Here is a 19,036-nt window from a genome sequence, read left to right on the forward strand (position 1 = left end):
CTTTATAGACGTCGGTTACTGCATGACCCCAATGTCTTAGGGGCTCCATAAACGTCGGTTAATGCAATGTCCGATGTCTAAAGGGCTCCATAGACGTCGGACAATACAATGACAATATAAATACATTAGTGATATATTTTAAAATAATTGATTTAATAATTTATACCTTTTGTTTCTAAAGTGTTAAATTCTACATTTTCAAGTTAAAAATAAGGTTTAATGTTTCGATAGGTCCCTATTTTCGTCCAGAATCTCAAGTAGGTCCCTTTCTTTTTCGGCGTCTCAATTGGGTCCTTATTTTTGTAAAATTGAATCAAATAAACCCTTACCGTTAAATTTAGAAAACACCGTTAAGAAGAGTGTGACGTGGCATGTTGATGATGTCTTTTTAAAATGACGTGGCATTAGAAATGTATGAAGTATATTATTTTAATTTTTGAATTAAAAAATGGACTGTAAAAAGGGGAAATAAAATTTAAATAAGGACAAAGTAGTCATCTGCCATCTCCTGGAATGCCATCCTTCATCTTCTCTAGTGCCCAGCTTCCATGGCAGCCACCTTAGACTGCACAGGAACCCAATCGTTCGTCCAACATTTTAACCACTGCAAGACAAAATAAGAACTGAGAAAATTCCCAAATCAAAAATCAAAAAAACCCTAATTACAAAAACCCTAATTACAAAAACCCTAACTCGCACCTTAATCGCAAGTTTGTCCACGTCGTCGTAGATTGACCATGGCGTGAGTTTTATGTTGTTAATGAAGGTTGTGCAATCGGATGGAGAGGTTGTGACGGTGAGAGACTGACCGGGGAGCGTTGTCGGGATCCTTGCGCCGACGCTTAGGAGGCGGAGGCTGGACGAGGTGAGCAGGAACGGTGCGAGGTCAAGGGACGGTTGGCCAGATTTCTTGAACAACTTCTAGTGTTAGAGCCATAGATACAAACCTTGAATTCAAGAGGACATCGACGGCGTCAAATGCGGCTTCGCGCGGTAGTGCATGGCATAGAGAGGATAAGACGCAGGAGGGGATGAAGAAGAGAACCGCGAGCGACGACGCCATTGATGAACCTCGAGATTTGGTGGGATTTTGGAACTTTCTACTATTGAACCTTACGAAGTAGTTACAAAAACACACCTTCTAGTACCTTATATGTAAGTTAATCTGAATGGTGGTAGAATCGGAGGAGGGAGAGAAGTCTCCGGTGGAACTTTAGGAAAAAATTCTAACCTGTGGAAGAAGATCTGCGGTGGGTGGCTATCCCATGAAACTCTCAATTTTTTAATTTTAATATAAACTAAATCCACGTCATTCAGCATCAGTTAGTTCACCGTGACGCGTCAAGAAAAAAATCAGTACAGTGTGCCACGTTTATCAGATACTGACGCCGTTAGGTTCAATTTAACGGTAGGGGTTGAATTGTTGCAATTTTCACAAAAATAGGACCCAATTGAGATGCCAAGAAAAAAAGGACCAATTTGAGATTCTCCTCGAAAATAAAGACTTCTTGAATAATTAAACCTAAAAATAATAAAAAGTGAATTCAAAATGTATAAAACAAAAATTTGTAATATCAAGAAGTTTGATATTTTTTTATTACAAATATATAATTTAAAATTTTAAAATTAACGGTCAAATATAATGTTAGATTTATTTTGTTACATATATATAATTATTTAAAACTTTATACCAATTTTTATTTTTAAATGGTTAATGCTAAATTTTTATTAAATAATATTAGTTTAATTTTTACATATTAAAAATATGAAAAATATTCCACCAAGAATGTTTATATTATAATTTAATATAAAAAAAATAAATTTAATTTTTTTAAAAGTAAAATATTATTTAAATGTTATTCAAACTTAATTTAGTAATATTATTAAAATATTTATATTATAATTTAATATGAAAAAGATAAGTGTAATTTTTTTAAAATTATGAAAAAACTCAATAATAAGAATATGTATATTATAATTTAATATAAAAAATTAAATGTAATTTTTTTTAAAAGTAAGATATTATATAAATGTTATTATAATGTAATTTAATAATATTATTTTAAGAAAAAAGCAAAACATATTTTTTCGAAATTAACTATCCAAGTAATTAGAAATTATAAAAAAATAAAATTAAAAATAAAAAAATAGTACAAAAATTTAATACTTTAAATATAAATTATTATTTAATAATTTATTAAGTGACCAATTAATAATAAATGTTAAAAAAATAAACTTAAGAATAAAAAAGTAGTATAAAAATATATTTTAATTTTTAAGACAAATGATTTTAAAAATAAAATAATTAAATAAGAAAATAAAATAACCTTTTTCATATGTGGTAGTAAAATAAATATAAATAAAAAAATTAACAATTTCAAATGACTAAAAAAAAATTCATATTGTAATAATTTGTTTTCTGAATATTTTCCTGTAATAATTGAAGTTTTGAAAGTTATAATAATGCTATCTAAGTTTTGAAGAACTTGTAATAACTTGAATATTTATTTATGTGTGCATGTTGTTATGCTTGTCAATAGTCAACTCTCATTTATATAAGAACTTCCCAATCATAAAAATACAAATTTACTATGGAAACAGGAACATCATGAGGCGAAGTTATCAACTAGGAAGAAAACATCAACGATTCCTTTGGGTGAATTGTTTATACTGTATTATTGTCAAAACTAGTTTAACAACTTCTGTTTCAAAAATAAAAATTTCATATATATTTTCGCTTGAAAAGAACATGGCTAATTTTTTTACAAGTTTAGTTTTACATACTAAATAGAAAACACATTTACAAAAATAAAAATACTGTAATTTACTAGAATTTACAATACTAAAGTAGGAGTTTTTTTGGGTTAATTTATGAAATATGGTTAATTCACTTTTGAATTTTTTTAAAGGAGTTAGATTTTTTTAATTTTACGAATAAGATGGAGACTTTGGACTTCAAAAGTAAAGTCGTCCGCATAACGACTTTTCGTCATTCCTATTAAAAATTTTTGTTTAAACTTTTTTTTTTCTGTTATAATTGAAGTCGGATATATGATGATTTCTTTTTTATTTTTTCAAACTGAATTTGTTATACCAAGACTTTAATTTAAGACATTTTTTTATTTTGAATTGGTTTTTAATTTTATTTAAAATATTTTTTTATCATATTTAATGATTTTTTATTATTTAACTAATATGATGTTTGAAATTAATTTAATTAATTGAATTCATGATAAAGATTACTGTAATAAATTGAGAATACTTTATTATAAAATAATTAATAAAGTGGACAAATAAATAATACAAAATGAAATATCATCAACAATTTCTTTGATTTTAATTTTTTATGACAATAAGAACAACTTTCTGACTTATTTTTAGTTGTTTGATACATTTTATTATAGATACGAGTAATAATTGATTTTCTAAATTATTTCCGACGTATTTTAGGATCTAGAATAAAGTTGGGATCCATATAGGTTGATGATAATCTTAATCTCAAATATTATGAAATATCTTCGTAAACTTTATAAATGTTTTTATAGACTATAAGTAGGGCCAACAAATGTTTCAAGTTTTAAGTGGAAACAAGAACAAACGACAATAACACACGACAATAACACAAGGACAAGGCAACATCAAAGCTCAAAACTCTTCATAATTACACCATAACTCATTTAACTTAATCGCTTATGACATTGGTTGTTGGTAGAATTGAGAATTCGCCATCTCTTGGACATTAAGCATAGAACATTGTCGATCATACTGGTGGACATGATACATGGTCAATCTTTGCTCATTTTTCTTGAATAACATTGTGACACTTTCTAGGTATTAATGTCTTGCTCGTAACATGCACAATGCCTTTATTCCTTTCCTCTTTCAACGAACCAAGAATTAGTTCTTTCAAATGTTGTTTTAACAAGAGCAACAATTGGTAACAAACTTGCTCTCTTTAAAATAGAGTTCATGCTTTTAGCTAGGTTGGTTGTCATGTGCCGATACCTCTTGCCTCCATCAAACGCTTGAGATGATTTTTCTAGCAGTATTTGATCTATCCATGAACCGACTTGTGGGAACTCTGACATCTACACACATTACTATTTGCTTACAATCTAACTCCATCTATGAATTGTTATCATAATAATATAATGACGAAAGTGAGGATGATGAAGATGAAAATGAGCAAAATGATGATAATATTGAATAACAATTTACCATGCCAATTGCATATGGAGGAAACCAAAGAACTAATAGACAATGAAGAAGGTCACATTATGATGTCATATCCCTAGCCATAACCTAACACATTCATGAAGAGTTGGAGACATTTATGGAAGATGGGTCTAAACTCTTTCTCTTGGGCCGTCTTAAGCCATCATGAAGATTTAGTAGAGTAAGAATAATTTTGGACCTTGTACTTTGGGCAAAGTAGTCTAGATTTTATTTGGCCTTTGTATTATGTGCCTAATAGTGTAGGATTTCAATTGGACCTTGTATTTTGGGCCAAGTAGAATAAGGTTTTGACCAAACAAGTCAATAAAGGGCCAAATCCCAAAGTTGACTATGCTTGGACGTCCAAAATGGGTGTGTTCACCAATGGGTCAACATTTTGGCTAAGCTTGGAGAACGATGGAGCAAGATTTCGTCCTAGACATGTAGAGGCTTCCCATTGGAGAGTTTTCCTCCTAGTTAGTGACCATGTGTCTCTTTAGGAATGAAAAGTTTTTCCATAAGTAGTAGTTACTTGTCAATCTCTCATTTGAGATGATTTTTGTCACTTGTCTCCCTTCTATTGGAGAGAATTTCTCCTTGCTATCCAAGCCAACCAAGGTGGCTCTTTTAGGTTAAAGTTTTTGTCCATTTTAAGACACTTTAGCCTATAAATAGAGGTGCTCTCCATCATGTAATGACCTTGGAAATTATAGTAAAGTTATGCTGTCATTTTGTGCACACAATCTCTTCTAAGGTCACCATAGGCTAGAGCAACCCAAGTGGCCTCCTCTAGCCACCTTTTTCCAAGAGTTGACCCAACCTCTCTTAGAGAATCCTTAAACACTTCATCTTTCACCATAAAAATCATCAAAACCGTAACATTCTACCTTCATCCACCACACATTCCGCATTCCTCCATTAATAATCGTGAGATCCATGAACATGACTTGTTGTTTCCAAATTTGACTTGTCTTAGTTAGAACATTACCATCACCTTGAAAAACTTATTCACTCAAATAAATATTTATATGTATTTTTACTTATGTTATTTTATTTTAATTATATTTAATTTTAAGTTCTTACAACTTTTTCTTGATTTATTACGTCTTGTATTCAATTAATTAAATTAATTTCTAACATTATAACAGTTGAATAAAAAAGAAAATAAATTTATTATAAATAAAAATTTAAAATAATTACTTTATTTTAAATAAAATTAACCATATCGGGATAGAAAAAAAATTAGATTAAAATTTTATAGATATAACGACTTCATATTAAAAAAATAAAAGTATTAAAATCTCATACGACTTTTCTTTTTTAAAGCGAAGCGGTATATACGACTTCGTCGTGAAGATTTTATCTTTTGAAGTTTTCAGTTTCTATCTGACTGTACAAAATTAGAAAAATGCAACTCTTTTAAGTAAATTCAAAAGTAAATTAACCTGCTTTGTAAATTAACCAGATTTTTTTATATGCATCAGTGCTCAAAGAAGTTATCGCAATGTTCTTAATTTGCGTTGCTTCGTTAAGTACCAAAATTCTGAGATTTCATTATTCCTTGCTTTTCCTGACAAATGAAAAAAACATACATATTCTGTTCTTCTTACATTCCTTTTATGCTTTCCCCTGGTCGGTCTCTTCCTGGTTCCTTACTTGGTTTGTCACTGCATGCAAACATAGAAAAAAAATGGACCACGGATAATTCAAATTTTAGTTTTTCTTAATTTTCTTAAATTTTGTTTTGTTTTAATGATATTACTAAATTATGGAATTCTAACCCAGTGAACTCTTGATTCCATATTTTGTAACTGCATATGTAAGAATTGAAAACAGAGATGTTTTTAAGGAATCTAAATCTAAATCTAAATCAAACATAGTATGTAGCATAACGGCGCATCTAATGCAACTCAACAGACACACAAGTAAAAAGCTCAAGTAACCACATGATATGTTTGTTGCTTCATTTTCTTTTTCAGCTCATCACAGTGATGATAAATGTTATTTGGCCATGCAGATTCTCTTTTTGCTTCTGCAATTGAAAAGGTATACCGGTGGTCCTTCATTCAGGTAGATAAATTATTATCACTTTAACAAGAAGTTAAAAATTAAAAATTTCGAAAACCCACATTCTATTTTCTGTCTTTTTGTTGCATGTTATCGTGGAGATGACCCTTTCTCATTGGTTTCGATTTTCTCACCACATTATTCTTATCAAAAATATGTTTTTTTTTTCTTTTCTTCATTATTAAATTGTCAGGAAAAATAATACAACGAAAAATTGGGTGAGTGAATGAGACACTTAGTTGCCACCATTATCACAACACAAGCTTCACTCATAGGTTTCCCGCTAAACATAGATAGATGGATATATAGCCAGAGAAAAATTCTGCTTGTGCTTGGCGTTGGATTTTTATCTCGAAAAAGAAAAAGGGTTTTGACATGGCACTGAGCTTTCTGGAAAAATCTAAGCCAATTTGAATTGGTCACGCTCGGAAAGGGAAATGCTTGTCTCTTTCGGAGTCCAAATGCGAGATCTAATAATTGAAGTCTCTGTTCAAAGTTTCTTCTTCTTCTTCTTCTCCAGATATCTTTTCACATAGCTTCAAATCTGCAGATTTTTTGTTATTCCTTTTTCTTACCACTTCTCCGTGCCTCCCCAATAATTTCTGGTGTTTTAGGCTCACTGGGGTGTTTCCTTTTCTGTGTTTTCATTGTAAACTTCACATTGGTTGTCACAGATTGCAGGCCCAGTTCTGCTGTAGGTTGTGTCTATCGCTTGGTTTTGTCTCAACTTGAGCCACCATTTTCTTCATTACTCTCTAAGCTACTCTGGCTGTCCCTTTTTTTCCATTAATTTCTCTCTCTCTCAATTATTAGTTTTATTTTATTATTTTGCTTAGTTTCTTTTTTGTTCATTGATTATTAAATTACTGGGATTTGGAGCTTCTTCTGGTGGGAACCTTTCTGCGGTTCAGTATCTGTTCCTTCCTTTATTTGTTATTTCATTTTTACTGGGTACTTGTGCTGAGGAGTTATTACCTAGTTTTGGGTTGCGGGGTTTGTGCAGTTGTTAGTGGTGTTAGTTTTTGAAGATGCTCTGCTTTTAGGATTATTCTGTACTTCAACTTGAGCTCCCTAGTAAGTGTTTTAGTGAGTTGATCGTGGTTTGAGGTTTGGAATTGGGGAAAGTTGCCATTTTGGTTCCTAGTTTTGGTAATGACACAAGAGTCTTGGTCCTAGGAAGAAAAGCTGTTTCTTGACGGAGGGCATTTCAGTCTCTTGATGTTGTGTTGAATTTTTTTAATCAGTGGGATAAAGGATAAAGAATGAGTGGTGACAGGAAGAGGAAGCTGCGTTTAAGCAAGATCTACTCATTCGCGTGCTGCAAGGCATCTTTCAAGGGAGATGATTCACAGATTGGAGGAAAAGGTTATTCCAGGGTGGTGTTCTGCAATGAGCCAGATATCTTTGAGGATGGTGTTAAGAATTTTGCAGATAACTCTGTCAGATCTACAAAATATACTCTTGCAACTTTCTTTCCCAAATCTTTGTTTGAACAGTTTAGGAGGGTGGCAAACTTCTATTTTTTGGTCACTGGCTCCTTGGCCTTAACAAAACTTGCTCCATATACTGCTGCCAGTGCTATCTTTCCACTGATTATTGTTATTGGGGCTACTATGGTGAAAGAAGGTATCGAGGACTGGCGCAGGAAAAAACAGGTGCTATATTCTACTTACCTATTTATCCTGTTGTCGAGTTTCTTCTTATAATGTCATTCTTCATAACCTTTTTCCATTCTGTTTAGTTTCTTCGTAATATTTGGAAGGGATGAGATGCAGTTACCAAAATTGTTTTTTTGTCCAAATGCAGTTTTTGCTAAAGGGTTTGAATCCTCTAAATTTTTAAATTAAACTGCAAGTGTTATTTGGGGAAGTCAGTTCAAAAAACCCATAGTGTGTTTTATTGTATCATATCAAACTCTAAAGTATCAAAGTCAACAGTGTCTTGCATATGACAAAATAATATCTCCCAGTAAAAGTTGACATTGTTACCAGACTAGAAGTTTGTTAATTTGATATTGATGCCCATATGGTTGAAAAGCAAGAAGGAAAGGGAAGATAAATGTTTTTGTGGCAAGCTGTGACGGCAGTGTAAATAATTTTTCTTGTGGAATACTTGTGCAGGATATAGAGGTGAACAATAGAAGAGTTAAAGTTCATAAAGTTGGTGGTATTTTTGAATATACTGCATGGAAGAATCTGAGGGTGGGGAATATAGTGAAGGTAGAGAAGGATGAGTTCTTCCCGGCTGACCTGCTGTTGCTTTCATCCAGTTATGAGGATGCTGTTTGCTATGTTGAGACCATGAACTTAGATGGGGAGACAAATTTGAAGTTAAAACAAGGGTTAGAGGTAACAGCTTCCTTACAGAATGATCTTAACTTCCAAAAATTTAAAGCTACAGTGAAATGTGAAGACCCCAATGCAAATTTGTATTCATTTGTTGGGAGCATGGAGTTTGAAGAGAAGAATTATGCCCTCTCTCCTCAGCAACTTCTTCTCCGTGACTCTAAACTTCGTAATACAGACTACATTTTTGGAGCTGTCATTTTCACTGGTCATGACACTAAGGTTATTCAAAATTCTACTGACCCACCTTCAAAAAGAAGTAGAATTGAGAAGAAGATGGACAAAGTCATCTATTTCTTGTTTTGTATTTTGTTTTTAATGGCATTTGTTGGATCTATTTTCTTTTGCATTGCAACTAAAGATGACTTCCAAAATGGGTTGATGAAAAGATGGTACTTAAGACCAGACGATTCTGCTGTTTTCTTTGACCCAAAAAGACCAGCTGCTGCTGCTTTCTTTCATTGTTTGACCGCCTTAATGTTGTATGGATTCTTTATTCCTATCTCTTTGTATGTGTCAATAGAAATGGTCAAAGTTCTTCAGAGTGTTTTCATCAATCAAGATATCCATATGTACTACAAGGAAGCAGACAAACCAGCCCGAGCTCGTACTTCTAATTTGAATGAGGAGCTTGGGCAGGTTGATACAATACTTTCTGACAAGACTGGAACTCTCACCTGCAACTCAATGGAATTCATCAAATGTTCTATTGCAGGGGTAGCATATGGCTGTGGTGCTACAGAGGTTGAGAAGGCCATGGGTAGAAGAAAAGGTTCACCACCAATTCATGAGCATGATATTGAATCAGAAGCACATAACATTAGGGGTTCGCTTGATAAAAAAGCGCTTATTAAAGGTTTTAACTTTGATGACGAAAGAATAAAAGATGGACATTGGGTTAATGAGCCTCATGCAGATGTCATCCAGAAGTTTTTTCGCGTGTTGGCTGTATGTCATACAGCCATACCAGAAGTGAATGAAGACACCGGGAATGTTTCATATGAGGCTGAATCCCCAGACGAAGCCGCATTTCTGATTGCAGCCAGAGAACTTGGTTTTGAATTCTACAGAAGGGGTCAGACTAATTTATCGACATTTGAGTTGGATCCAGTTTCTGGCAATAAAGTTGAAAGGTCAGTTGTTTCATTCAAGCTATCAATTGTTTTGTCTATGTGATAACTCTTCAATTTGACTGCTACAGCTACATTTTATCTTTGCATATCGATATGCAAAGCTTTATTTAGTCTGGTTACATTTAAGAGTGCACATGATATTTGATAGTAACTTTTCATCTGATAACAGTAAGTACTGTTCAACAAAAAGAGCTTTAAATAGCACCTTTCCCTATCTGAAGTTGGCATAGTTATCTTCACATGGCGAGTTTACTGTAGCTACTCATAGAGTAGGTGATTTTGTAGTTAACACTCGTATTGTTTTCAAATATCTAAAATAAAAAAAGAATATTTAATTTGTGTCTACATCATAGTTTTCTGCATAATCGTTCTATTTGATGTTGTTTTCACTTTATTCATCCCACCCAATATTAATATTTCTAAAATGCTATGTAGCCAACTGATTTATTATTTCTATCTACTATGTTTCAGGATTTCTTTCCTCACGTTTATGATACATATTTTCATTAACCGGTTTCTTTGTGCAGGAAATACAAGCTTCTCAATGTTTTGGAATTCAATAGCTCAAGGAAGCGAATGTCAGTGATAGTGGAAGATGAAGAAGGGAAAATTTTGCTTCTCTGCAAAGGTGCAGACAGGTTTGTGATAAACTTGCATGTAACCTTAAATGGTTATGAATTCCAAAATTTATCCTGTGATTCACCCTATTGACCCACCTTGAGTATTGTTTTCATTCAGCATCATGTTTGAAAGACTTGCCAAGAATGGGAGGGAATTTGAAGAGAAAACCATGGAGCACGTGCATGAATATGCTGATGCAGGTCTGAGAACCCTTATACTGGCCTATCGTGAGCTTGGTGCAGAAGAATACAAGGAGTTTGATAGTAAATTCTCCAAGGCCAAGAAGTTAGTCAGTGCTGATCAGGAGAGACTGATTGAGGAAGTAGCAGATAAGATTGAGAAGAACCTGGTCCTTCTTGGTGCCACTGCTGTGGAGGACAAGCTCCAAGATGGGGTAAGCTAGAATAAAAGTACTTGTTTTACCTTTTAATGTTTACTCATTGGGGCAGCAACTGATGCCTCTCGTATTGTTGCTAGGTTCCTAATTGCATTGACAAGCTTGCCCAAGCTGGAATTAAAATTTGGGTTTTGACTGGGGATAAAATGGAGACTGCAATCAACATTGGGTATTATATTCTGATTATGCCCTTTTAACTATGGTATTTGTTGAAAGAGAGCAAAATAGATGAAAGAGTTGCTGAAAACTGTGTATACGGATTGTAGAACAGACTCCATTGTATATTAACATGACTAGACATACATGATATGATATTCCAATAAATCATATTCTAATAAATCTGATTCTGATAAAGTATTCCTATTCCTATAATTATGAAGATCTTAATTAAATAAGGAAACAAATCAAAATATTTAAGAAGAAAAAATCCTTAGAGATAATTTAAGATTCTCTAAAATAATCTTATATATATTTATAAATATTTCTTATATTTATCTGACATAAATATTCCATTGTAGTTTTGCTTGCAGTTTGCTTAGACAAGGGATGAAGCAGATTATAATTCATTTGGATAGTCCAGAAATTCAAGCACTAGAGAAAGATGGGGACAAGATGGCCATTGCCAAGGTGAAGTAAATTTCATACCATAGTTTTGTTTTTATCTATCACTGTGTAGCTTACATTTCTAGTAAAATATTTAGCAACATGCTAATAAGTTGGTTTCTTCAACGTTGCAATATTTCAATGACACCTCTCATGTAGCTAACATGTCAGCTTGACCTGCCTTTTATATTTCTGACAATTTGAACTTATGTTTCATTGTTTCACTGTCTTTTCTTTAACAGAACAATTGAAATGTGTTATTAAGAGTTTCAGTAACTGCATTAGCATACCATTTTTCTTTTCTATTTCAGAAGATATAAGAATTTCCTGCATGCTTGTGTACTTTGAGTTGTATGATATTAATTGCTGCACTTAAGCTCTATGCTATTGTAAATTTTCTATCACTATGTTTCTTTCCATTTGTATTCGAGGACAGAGAGAACTCCTGAATAGAAAAGGGAAGGAGAAAAATACTTTTTTCATATCCTCAAAACAGAAATTACAATCGTATATAACCACCCTCCAACATTATTCCCGTAACAAACATGCACAACACAACAGTTTCTAGAAGTTTGCTGACTCAATATCTAATAATGAATAAAATCATCCCAGCCTTTGGGCTTGTGAGTCACACGTTTGGGCCTCTCCCTGTTAATGATACTAGTGCCTGGAGGAGTTACTGCAACAATACCCTCCCCATGAGATTCAACCTTGTCCTCAAGGTTGTACAAAGACTTCAAATCATCCCAATTTTCCCAAGATGTGTCGTCAGGGGACAGACCCAGCCACTGAACCAAAGCTAAGCGGGATGGCTTGTTATTAATGTCTTCAATTTTGAAGTCAAGGATAGCTAGTGGAGTGATGAGGGGGTGACTGTCAACGAAATTAGGGGGAAGGTGATCAACCTCCACCGGGGGAGGACCGACATGGGGTTTCAGACGAGAACAGTGGAAGACATCATGTATTTTGGCATATGAAGGCAGCTCTAATTTATAAGCTACTGGGCCAATACGCATCAAAACCTTGTATGGACCATAGTAGCGTTTGGCTAATTTATGGTACTTGGAACCTGAGAGGGAAATCTGTTTGTGGGGTTGTAACTTGACATACACCCAAGAACCCACTTCATAAATCACGTCTCTGCGGTGTTTATCTGCGTACTCTTTCATGCGAATTTGTGCCTTGAGTAGTTTTTGTTGCAGCAGCTGAAGGATGGCCTCACGAGATGATAATGTTTCGTCTACGGCAGCAATTGATGATGACCCAACAATATAAGAAGGCAAGGAGGGAGGAGGCTTCCCGTAAATAACTTGATATGGGGAAAGGCCGGAACGGGAATGAACTGAGGTGTTATAATGGTACTCTGCCCAGGGTAAAAATTTGTACCAAAGAGAAGGTTTGTGAAAAATGAAAGCCCTCAAATATTGCTCAATAGTTCGGTTCATCACCTCCGTTTGTCCATCGGTTTGCGGATGGTAGGAAGAACTCATCCGGAGTTTAGTGCCACTAAGCTTGAATAAATCAGTCCAAAATTTGCTAAGAAAGATGGGGTCCCGATCAGACACAATACTCTTTGGAATGCCATGAAGCTTGCAAACCATCGAAACAAATAAGTCGGCCACCTTATAAGCAGTGAAGTGGGTGGGTAACGCACCCAAGTGAACCCCTTTAGAAAAACGGTCTACAACCACCAGGATCACAGTGTATCCAAATGAAGGAGGGAGACAAGTAATGAAATCCATAGACACATCTTCCCACACATTAGATGGAACCGGAAGAGGAGTCAAAAGCCCTGCTGGTTTCATAGCTTGGTACTTTGTTTGTTGGCAAACCGTACACTGTGATACATAGTCACGAACATCCTTCTTCATTGAGTCCCAATAAAAATTAGCACTAAGACGTTGCAATGTCTTGTTGACACCCGCATGTCCCCCTGTATTGGTGTCATGAAACTCTCGGAGTATAGCTGCCTTATAACGAGAATTTGGAGGAAGCCAGATTCTTCCCTGATACAACAAAAATCCATCCACTTTCTTGTACTCGGTATGGGAAGAAGGGTTGGTGTCACATTTTTCCAACAGGGAAATGTAAGATGAATCACTCTGAATCTCTTTCTTCAATTCGTCCAAGAAGACAAACTGCGGAACTGTTAATATTAAACAAGAGGCCGACGTGGGATATTGTGATCGAGACAAAGCATCAGCTACAATATTAGTGTTTCCCGGTTTGTATTGAATTTGGTAATCATATCCAAGCAACTTGGATAAATAATGTTGCTGATCAGGGGTTTGGATTACCTGTGACATTAATTCCTTCAAACTCTTTTGGTCTGTTTGGATTACAAAAAAATGGCCAAGGAGGTATTGTCGCCAACGCTTGACCGCACTGGTAATAGCATGAAGTTCCCTTAAATATGCAGATGCACGAGCCATTCGAGGACAAAATACCTTACTAAAATAAGCGATGGGGTGGCCTCTCTGTAAAAGGACTGCACCCATGGCCATGCCAGAAGCATCAGTTTGGACAAGAAATGGTTCAGAAAAATTCGGCAATATTAGAACTGGAGTTGCTGTCAATGCCTTCTTCAACGCATCAAATGAATCCTGTGCTGCTTGTGACCAATGAAAATTATCCTTCTTAAGCAACTCGGTAAGAGGATGAGCAATGGAAGCATAACCCTTCACGGATTTTCGATAAAATCCGGTTAGACCAAGAAATCCACGAAGACCTTTAACGGATGTCGGAACTGGCCAATCAATCACAGCTGAAATCTTTAAGGGATCAGGTGATACTTTGCCATCAGATACAATATGACCTAAATAAGCAATCTTAGGTCTTCCAAACTCGCACTTCTGAGGTTTCAAAAAAAACTTGTGCTCTGATAATATAGAGAAAACTTGTTGTAGATGGGCAACATGATCAGATAGAGAGGCACTATAAACCAATATATCGTCGAAAAAAACAATCACAAATCGCCGTAACCATGGGCGGAAAATGTCATTCATGGTGGACTGGAACGTGGAAGGAGCGTTACATAACCCGAAAGGCATTACACAATATTCGTAATGACCGTCATGAGTGCGAAAGGCGGTTTTGTGAGTGTCCTTGTGGTTTACACGGATTTGATGGAATCCGGAAGTCAGATCAAGCTTAGAAAAACACCGAGCATGACCCAATTCATCAAGAAGTTCATCCACCGTAGGCAGTGGGAAGCGATCCTTGACAGTAATGGCATTAAGGGCCCGGTAATCAACACACATACGCCAAGAGCCATCTTTCTTCTTCAGTAATAAGACCGGGGAAGAGAATGGACTAACACTTGGTTGTATCCACCCATTGGCTAGCAGCTTAGAGACTTGAGCTTCAATCTCAATTTTCTGGGATTGTGGGTAGCGGTATGGTCGAACATTGACCGGGGTAGAGTTTGGGAGTAATGGAATGAAGTGATCAGAAAACCTTTGAGGAGGGAGAGAAGAAGGTTCAGTAAAAAGGAAATGGTATTTGTGTAGGAGAAGTTGGAGTGGAACGTGTTCATGTGCGAGGGTAGGGAGGGGTAAGGATGTGTCAGGTTGTGGCGTGACGCTAAGAGAGAAGAATTGTGCTGTAGGGTCTGAATGAAGGACACGTTTTAGTTGGTGAAAAGAGATAGGTTCAGGAGGGGAAACAGTCTGGCCTTTCAACACAATAAGACCATTAGGATGGTTAAACTGCATAGTAAGGTTTTGGTAGTCCATGAGAATTGGACCCAGTTGTTTCAGCCATTGGGCCCCTAAAACAATATCAGACCCCGTCATTCCCAATATGTATAAGTCCACCTGAAAATTATGCCCTTGTATCATTAATTCCACCCTTGTACATACTTCAGTGCATGATAGAACTTCACCGCTTCCTACCATAACTTTCAAAACTGAAATTGGGCTACGAGATAGGCCCAAAAAATTAGCCACTGCTTCTTGGATGAAATTATGGGTACTGCCCCCATCAACCAAAACTGTTACCTGAAATTGGTCAATCTGACCTGAGACCCGCAGCGTTTCGGGAGCCCCAAAGCCCGACAAAGCATTCAAACTAAGTTGGGCCTGATTCGGATCATCAGTGATAATGGGTGAAATAGGATCTGGTGGGTTGGGTTCCAAAATTGGAGCATGCAAAGAAGATTCGCCGGAATCATCATCCTCTTCAGCAACCAACAGCATGTAACGTGCAGGACAACGATGATTGCGTGAGAATTTTTGGTCGCAATTGAAACACAAACCACGCTCTCGTCGATCAGCCATCTCTGCCTCGGTTAATTGCTTAAAGCGTGTGCGCGGAGGGGGAGCCGGTAAGAGAGGTGGCAACTGCTTCAGAGGAACTGAAGGTACCAGAGGAGTAGTGGGTGACCGGGTCAGCAACGGCATCGGTCCGGGACCACTACGCTGTCGAACAATACGAGTCAGATCCTGAAACTTTTCCTCATGAAGACGAGCTAACCCAGAGGCTTGAGAAAGCGTTTGAGGTTGCTGTGAAAGCACCTCACGGCGGATTTCCGGTTTTAACCCAGAAATAAAACAGCTCAAAAGAAATTGGGGTTGCAACCCAACAATCCGATTAGCAAGAGTCTCGAACTCACTCAGATAAGCAGCAACAGAGGAAGTTTGAGTTAACTTGAAAAGCTTACCTTGAGGATCATCGAAAGCGGTCGACGCAAAACGGGTCTCTAAAGCTTGCAGTAATTGTGGCCAGGAATGAATCTGTCCATTGCGGTACATCCACTGAAACCACGCAAGAGCAGGTCCGTCGAGGTAGAATGACGCGACAGTGATCCGTTCTTCCTCAGGTGTGGAATGATAGTCAAAGAACTGAGAGATCTTGAATATCCAACCATGGGGGTCAGAACCATCAAAACGGGGCACATCCAACTTGAGAAAATGCCGATGATTAACCGGTGAAGAAATTGGAAGAGGAGAAGGAGGTGGAGAAGGGGGATGGTTTTCCAGGGCGGAAAGACGGAGATTTAGGTCATCCATCTTGGAGATGACAAGAGACATGTTATGGAGCATCTCATCCATTTTTTCCGACTGGGTCTTGCGAACGGATTCCGCCATCGAAGAAAGCAACGAGAGCACCAAATGATGAGATATGGGAAGAGCTCTGTATTCGAGGACAGAGAGAACTCCTGAATAGAAAAGGGAAGGAGAAAAATACTTTTTTCATATCCTCAAAACAGAAATTACAATCGTATATAACCACCCTCCAACATTATTCCCGTAACAAACATGCACAACACAACAGTTTCTAGAAGTTTGCTGACTCAATATCTAATAATGAATAAAATCATCCCAGCCTTTGGGCTTGTGAGTCACACGTTTGGGCCTCTCCCTGTTAATGATACTAGTGCCTGGAGGAGTTACTGCAACAGTTTTTTTCACCTTAAAACTTGTAGTACTATGCCGTAGATTTTAAATTTGTTTGTTGATTCTTCTTTTAGGCATCAAGGCAAAGTGTCCTCTTTCAGATATCTGAAGCTGCTGCACAACTCACTGCGTACAGAGGGAGCTCTCAGAAGGCATTTGCTCTGATTATTGATGGAAAATCACTTGTTTATGCACTTGAAGACAATATAAAGAACATGTTTCTGGAGCTAGCGATGCATTGTGCATCTGTTATTTGTTGTCGCTCATCCCCAAAGCAGAAGGCACTGGTATTTTTCAATCTGTGCTTTGTTTATAATAAATATGCTAATCGTGATGGTAATTTTTGGTTAGCTAAGCTTTCAGAATTGATTGGTCTTGTTCCTCTCTTTAAGGTTACTAGATTGGTTAAATCTGGAACTGGGAAAACAACCTTAGCCATTGGGGATGGAGCTAACGATGTGGGAATGCTTCAAGAAGCAGATATAGGGGTTGGTATAAGTGGTGTTGAAGGAATGCAGGTAATGCCAAGCTTCACAAAATATTCTTTCGTTTTCTTTATTGATTTCTTCATGTGATTTTCTGAACAATACTTTTTGTTTAATTCCCCCAATTCCCCAGGCAGTTATGTCTAGTGATATTGCAATTGCACAATTCCGGTATTTGGAACGGTTACTCCTGGTTCACGGACATTGGTGTTACAGAAGGATCTCGTCTATGGTATTTACAATATTTGTATTTCAGCTTTTAATCCTAAACATGGTAGATAGAGGCTCTGACAGTCTGGTAACTTTTTCATCTGCAGATATGCTACTTTTTCTACAAGAATATCACATTTGGTTTCACTCTATTCTTGTATGAGGTGTATGCATCATTCTCTGGACAACCAGCTTACAATGACTGGTTTTTGTCTCTGTATAATGTCTTCTTTTCATCACTTCCTGTGGTTGCACTTGGGGTGTTTGACCAGGATGTATCCGCTCGGTACTGCCTGAAGGTCAGTTTGTTTTAGCCTATGATACCATCCTCTTTGCTAATGAGCGTGAAATGAAAATTCACTGTTGCTTTGTCATCAAATAGATTGCACATAGAACAGAAAAATAAAATAAGTAAATGAAAAATCTGCATAGTACTTATGATGCAATACCTACCTCAGAAATAGGATTGATTTTTGATTGATTTCGGTTCCTTTGCTTCTTCTCTGACGATGATATGTTGTTAATATGGCAGTTTCCTTTGTTATATCAAGAAGGAGTACAGAATGTTCTGTTCAGCTGGCGTAGAATACTCAGCTGGATGCTTAATGGATTTATCAGTGCCTTAATAATTTTCTTCTTCTGCACAAAAGCGATGGAGCTCCAGGCCTTCGATGCAGAAGGTAGAACTGCTGGAAAGGATATACTGGGAGTAACAATGTACACCTGTATAGTTTGGGTTGTAAACTTGCAAATGGCACTAGCGATAAGTTATTTCACCTTGATCCAACATTTTTTCATCTGGGGTTCCATTCTTTTCTGGTATATTTTTCTCATGGTATATGGAGCAATACCCCCACACTTTAGTAAAGATGCTTACAAAGTCTTCATTGAAGCTCTTGCTCCATCCCCTTCCTATTGGCTTGTGACATTCTTTGTGGTTATCTCAACCCTTATACCATACTTCTCTTACGCAGCAATTCAGATGCGGTTCTTTCCCATGTACCATGAACTAGTACAATGGATAAGGTATGAAGGGAAGATTAAGGATCCTGAGTTTTGTGATATGGTGCGGCAGAGATCATTGCGGCCAACAACAGTGGGTTCAACAGCACGTTTGGCTGCTAAGGCTCACAACGTTAGAGACAGAAATGTTAAACGGTAGATAAGATATTTTGACAAATTAACCATGAAAGCATTTAGTTAGTTTGTGTACAGCTTCCTACAAATATGTAGTTTTTTTTTTTGCCTGTGGTCATGGAATTGCTTGCTGGATCCTTTGAACCAGAGGAGTGTTGCTTACAAGTTAGATCCACTTCCACGGTGATTGCATGGTGCAAGGACCAGTATTTGTGACTGAGGCTGGAAAGAAAAATAAAATTGTATATCTGTTTCGGCCATTTTGCTGCTGCAAACAATTCATTTATCCACTTGTATCATAGTAGTTACTGTATAGAGACAGACCAATTCTTTGTAAGATTGGATTAGAGCTGCTTGCTGTTGTAGAAAACAAAGTTATCCTATTACTGAGAAGATTTTTTTGTGTGAAGCAATCTTGTAAATTTGT

General features: G+C 36.3%; 1 protein-coding gene across 1 annotated transcript; it reads left to right on the forward strand.

Moving 5' to 3' along the window:
• The first annotated feature begins 6,528 nt into the window (after nt 1-6,528).
• LOC148206625 (putative phospholipid-transporting ATPase 9) lies at nt 6,529-19,018 on the forward strand. Its single transcript, XM_088104468.1, has 11 exons — nt 6,529-7,937; nt 8,403-9,760; nt 10,288-10,398; nt 10,499-10,775; nt 10,859-10,947; nt 11,297-11,405; nt 16,852-17,064; nt 17,170-17,295; nt 17,396-17,494; nt 17,580-17,771; nt 18,005-19,018. The coding sequence occupies exons 1-11, from the start codon at nt 7,545-7,547 to the stop codon at nt 18,632-18,634; spliced, it is 3,597 nt and encodes a 1,198-aa protein (XP_087960594.1). The 5' UTR covers nt 6,529-7,544; the 3' UTR covers nt 18,635-19,018.
• Nucleotides 19,019-19,036: the final 18 nt, after the last annotated feature.

The sequence above is a fragment of the Vigna umbellata genome, chromosome 1, assembly GCF_029865625.1.
Source record: "Vigna umbellata cultivar VRB3 chromosome 1, Vumbellata_1.0, whole genome shotgun sequence".
Taxonomy (NCBI): Eukaryota; Viridiplantae; Streptophyta; class Magnoliopsida; order Fabales; family Fabaceae; genus Vigna; species Vigna umbellata.

Bases quoted from the DNA above. Each gene is read 5' to 3' on its own strand.
- LOC148206625 (XM_088104468.1), top strand. From the start codon at position 7,545: ATGAGTGGTGACAGGAAGAGGAAGCTGCGTTTAAGCAAGATCTACTCA. The intron at 11,406-16,851 runs GTGAAGTAAATT...TTCTTCTTTTAG, and splicing joins ACAAGATGGCCATTGCCAAG to GCATCAAGGCAAAGTGTCCT. The intron at 17,065-17,169 runs GTATTTTTCAAT...CCTCTCTTTAAG, and splicing joins CCCCAAAGCAGAAGGCACTG to GTTACTAGATTGGTTAAATC.